Source organism: Carlito syrichta, unplaced genomic scaffold (assembly GCF_000164805.1).
Source record: "Carlito syrichta isolate Samal-C Ts95f unplaced genomic scaffold, Tarsius_syrichta-2.0.1 Scaffold315593, whole genome shotgun sequence".
Classification (NCBI taxonomy): domain Eukaryota; kingdom Metazoa; phylum Chordata; class Mammalia; order Primates; family Tarsiidae; genus Carlito; species Carlito syrichta.
Window position 1 is genome coordinate 2231070 of NW_007259689.1, and position 4758 is coordinate 2235827.

General features: G+C 48.3%; 1 protein-coding gene across 1 annotated transcript in view; it reads left to right on the forward strand.

Annotated features, from left to right (window-relative positions):
* Positions 1-4758, forward strand: part of LOC103275636 (amyloid beta A4 precursor protein-binding family B member 2-like) — a 126665-nt gene that overhangs the window by 120177 nt on the left and 1730 nt on the right. Inside the window, exon 7 of the mRNA XM_021706451.1 lies at positions 3680-4495. Within this exon, the coding sequence (XP_021562126.1) occupies positions 3680-4495 (816 nt within the window). The remainder of the gene's footprint in view (positions 1-3679; positions 4496-4758) is intronic.

The window sequence follows — 4758 nt, forward strand, 5'->3', positions numbered from 1 at the left end:
GAGATGAGGTCTCGCCAAGTTGCCCAGGCGGGTCTCGAACCCGCGGGCTCAGGCAATCCACCCACCTCAGCCTCCCAAAGCACGGGATTACAGCCTGAGCCACCGAGCCCGTCTTACATTTATTTCTTTAGTCATGTCTCACTCTGTCACCTGGGCTGAAGTACAGTGATATGATCGTGGCTTACCACAGCCTTGACCTCCTGGGCTCAGGCGATCCCCCCACCTCAACCTGCTGAGTAGTTGGGACTACAGGTGTGCACCACCATGCCCAGCTAATTTTTGGACTTTTGTAGAGACAAGTTCTCGCAATGTTGTCTAGGTTGGTCTCAAACTCCTGGACTCAAGCCATCCTCTTGCCTCGGCCTCCCAAAGTGCTGGGATGACAGGCGTGAGTCACTGTACCTGGCTGATACCATTATTTTATATCTAAGGCATTACTCAAACTGTGGTCAGGCTTTGATATATAAAATCAGCATATTTTTTTACGTCCAGTTGCTATTGGTTGGGCCTATTCTAATTCAGTCTCTTCTCCTTCCTGTCTACTTTCCATGATTTCTAGCAATCAGAAGAGTTACAAGGTTCCTGAGAGGACAATGGGGTTCAAAGGCTGGGAGAAAAGTGGCTAAAAGTTTTCTGTCATATCTGGGATGGAAAAACTACTTAATTAAAATTGCCTAGAGCCTCTGAGCCCAGGGGTTCAAGAGCAGCCTGGGCAACTTGGCAATAAATCCAAAAAATTAGCCGGGCATGGTAACATATGCTTATAGTGCCAGCTACTTGGGAGGCTGAGGCAGAAAGATTGCCTGAGCCCAGGAGGTTGAGACTGCAGTAGCTATGATCATGCCACTGCACTCCAGCCTGGGTGACAGAGTAAAACTTGACTCAAAAAAAAAAAATCACCTAAAAACCTGATAGCATTCTTTCTGAAAATGTTTACAGTTATAAACAAAGTACATTAAAAAGTTCTCCCTAATAACATTGCTAGAATACAGACCTAACACCATAAAACAGCCTCAGAGAAATTTGTTGCCATGCCTTTTGGGAAGCTAGCAGATTTGCACTTTCTTATAATGTCACCTAAATACCCTTAAAAAATAACTTTCTTTTTTGTATTTATGCTATGGAACTGTGTCTCAGGAATAACTTACTGTGGGTTCAAGATAGGGCCTTCTCATAGCAAATGCTACTCTGGAGTAAGGTTGAATTACAAATTGAAACATGTTTAATAGTAGTAGTAGCCAAACAGTAATACAAAAAATTTAAAAATAAATGATCGAAGTATAATTTGAAAGGACTGAGCAGAGGGAAAAAAACATAAAACAGTTTTTTTAAAAAAAGGATTCACACTAGATTGTCTATTTCTATAACACAAGACCTCAGGGCTAGGGTGGGGTGCTGAGTAACAGAAATCCTTATAAACAGGAACTTTAAGGAAAGGGACAACAGGTGATGGCTCACGCTTGCACTCCAGCACTTTGGGAGGCCAAGGTGAGAGAACTGCTGAGCCCAGGGATTGGAGACCAGCCTGGGCAACAAGGCAAGACTTTGTTTCTACAATAAATCAAAATAATTAGCCAGACGTTGGTGGCACACACCTGTGGTTCCAGCTACTTGGAAGGCTGAGGTGGAAGGATTGCCTGAGCCCAGCAGGTCGAGGCTGCAGTGGCTGTGATCGCACCACTGCACTTCAGCCTGGGTGTTAGAGTGAACATCTGACAAAAAAACCCAAAAAAACAGACAGACCCAAGATCTAACCACTTTGGACTGATGGGCCAAGTGATCATTTGTTACATGTATGTATATCATCGAGAGCAGAGAGTTGTCACTTAGCTTCCTAGAAGCACAAGGACTCTAGAATTTATAAATGACTCTTGTCTAAAATTGCCCAACTTGAGGGTCTGATGATGGAGAGAAGCCTCCCTGCTACTGAACTGGGGGGAATTCCTACCCTTCTCTTCATGGAGATCCCTGCCTTGCCTGGGAGAGGAGGAGGGAGTTGTCGGAAGACGATTTCAGGAATGTTAGGAACTGTGCTCTGGTCTGTCTGCAGCTGCTGTAGGGGTCACCAAGGCCTCGGTGGAGGCCCGAGGATCAGATAAGGAAGAAGTCATTCTTCATAGACTGAGAAATTCGAAACCCCAAGAACACCTGATGGTGAATTATGTTCCTTTCTAATCTGAGAAACCTTTCTTTCCTCCTAGTTGGAGACAAATGGTATAAATCACTCATGGTGTGAGCAATATTTGAGAGAAATGTAACTGTCAGATAGTTTCCGGGGAGTTCTATGAGGGCACATGATGACTGCAAACTGCTGAGTGTGTGCTTCAATTCAGGGGAGTGTTTTCAGACGCCTTCGAGAGCTGCAATGTGTTGTCTGCAGCTCAGGGCTCAATGCTATGTTGTTAGTAATAGTGTTGTGTGTGTGTGTGTGTTTGCACATGTGTGTGTTCATGAAAATATTAAGCCAATTCTTCACAATTTCTGTTTAGTACAAACACTAAGCCCAGGTCAACAGAATCCACAAAGACAGTGGCAAACTGACGGAGGTGTGACTCTTCAGGCATTCAGAGCAGTCTCTAAATACGGTTGAGAAGAATTACCTTGTCTGTGTGGAGCATTGTTGAGCAGCTACCTTTCAGGTTAATTAAGAAACCTGAAAGATTTGGAGCAACTTTGTTGTTGCTTGAACGAACCATAGAATAAAAGTGTGGTGGGAATATTTAGAAAGGGGATGCTTTTCCAAGGTTGTGAAAAAAGAGGGCCAGCCACCAAAGAGTGTGCTTTTATATGAATACAAAAGAGAAGTGCTTTTTTTTTTTTTTTTTTTTGAGTTGGAGTCTCACTCTGTCGCCCAGACTGGAGTACAGTGACCGCTCCCGGCCACCGCAGCCTCGACCTGCTGGGCTCCGGTGATCCTTCCGCCTCAGCCTTCCAAGTAGCTGGAATTACAGGCATGCGCTACCACGCATGGCTGATTTTTTGATTTATTGTAGAGATGAGGTCTTGCTGCCCAGGCAGTTCTCGAACCCGCGGGCTCAGGCAATCCACTCACCTCAGCCTCCCATAGGCGCGAGATTACAGGCTGAGAGGTGCTTTTTTATGCTAAGTATAATTTAAACCACCAGACTAATTAGCATCTCCTTCCTTTTTTTTTTTTTTGAGTAGACTTCTCACTCTGTCTCCCAGGCTGGAGTGCACAGTAGCACAATCCCAACTCACCACAGCCTCGACCCCCTGGGTTCAGGCCATCCTTCTGCCTTAGCCTCCCAAGCAGCTGGGACTATAGGTGTGTACCACCACACCCAGCTAATTTTCTAATTTTTTTTTTTTTGTAGAGATGAGGTCTTGCTATGTTACTCAGACTGGTCTCCAACTCCTGAACTCAAGCAGTCCTCCCACCTCAGCCTCCCAAAATACTGGGATTACAGGCATAACCCACTGTGCCCGGCCTCATTAGCATTTCTGTAAGTTGGCTTTTGAGTATCCACCTTAAACCCTTTATTCGCTCCTATTTAATATATGAACACATAAAAATAAGGAAAACAATGGGTTAGCTCTACAAGTATGAATAAAGAAGCACTTATTCTTTCCATTTTCCGTTTAAAAGCGTTCACCCCCACTGCATGCCCAGTCATCTAATCCTGCCAGGCGGCTCATGACCAGTGTCCCTTTCTTCCAGGTGACACGGGTGTCGACACCTTGGCCGTGTTTATGGCCAGCAGCGGAACCACAGACGTCGCCAACCGCAACAGCCCGGTCACACCCCCGAACACCCTTCAGCTCCGATCCTCACACAATGAACTGTTGAACGCTGAGATAAGGCACGCCGAGGCCAAGAGCAGCACCCCCCCGAAGTGCAGAAAGAAGTATGCGCTGACCAACATCCAGGCGGCCATGGGCCTCTCGGACCCGGCCGCGCAGCCCCTGCTGGGGACCAGTTCTGCCAACAGCAAACTGGTGAAGAATGGGGAGAACCAGCTCCGAAAGGCGGCGGAGCAGGGGCAGCAGGACCCCAACAAAAACGTGGGCCCCACCGCTGTCCTCCAGGTCCCTTCTGAGAAGTTGGAGGGCAAGGAGGCCCACCCGCAGGAGTCCTCGGGCTGCGAGGTTTTACCCGCCCAGCCCAGGAGGACTAAGAGCTTCCTGAACTACTATGCGGACCTGGAGACCTCGGCCAGAGAGCTGGACCAGAGCCTGGGCCTCCACCCGGACGATGGGGCGGAGAAGCCCCAGCCCGGCCTGGGCCAGGCCGCCGGCATCCTCGGGAACGGCGACTTGCTGCTCCAGAAGCCCAACACGCCCCAGGCCAGTCCCGAGGACGGCCACGTGGCCACGGTGTCCTCCAGCCCCGAGACCAAAAAGGACCATCCCAAAACCGGGGCCAAAACCGACTGCGCGCTGCACCGCATCCAGAACCTGGCGCCCAGCGATGAGGAGTCCAGCTGGACCACGTTGTCCCAGGACAGCGCCTCCCCCAGCTCCCCGGACGAAACAGGTACCGGGGGGAGGTGTACCCCCACCATACCTCTTACTCCAGCCTGCCATATTTCCCTGTAAAAACTGAGATGACTTCTGCCATAAATAGTCTGGATGTGCCGACAAAAGGGAATTTGAAGCTCCGTCATTAAAGAAAACTACTGTTAAATTTTTTAAATTGCCCAGATGAAACTATATGAGAGAGAAGGTGCTTGACCCAGGGAGACAAATCAGAGGGTAGGAAGGTTAAGTTTGGAGGGAGGAAGCTACCTCTGCTGTCTG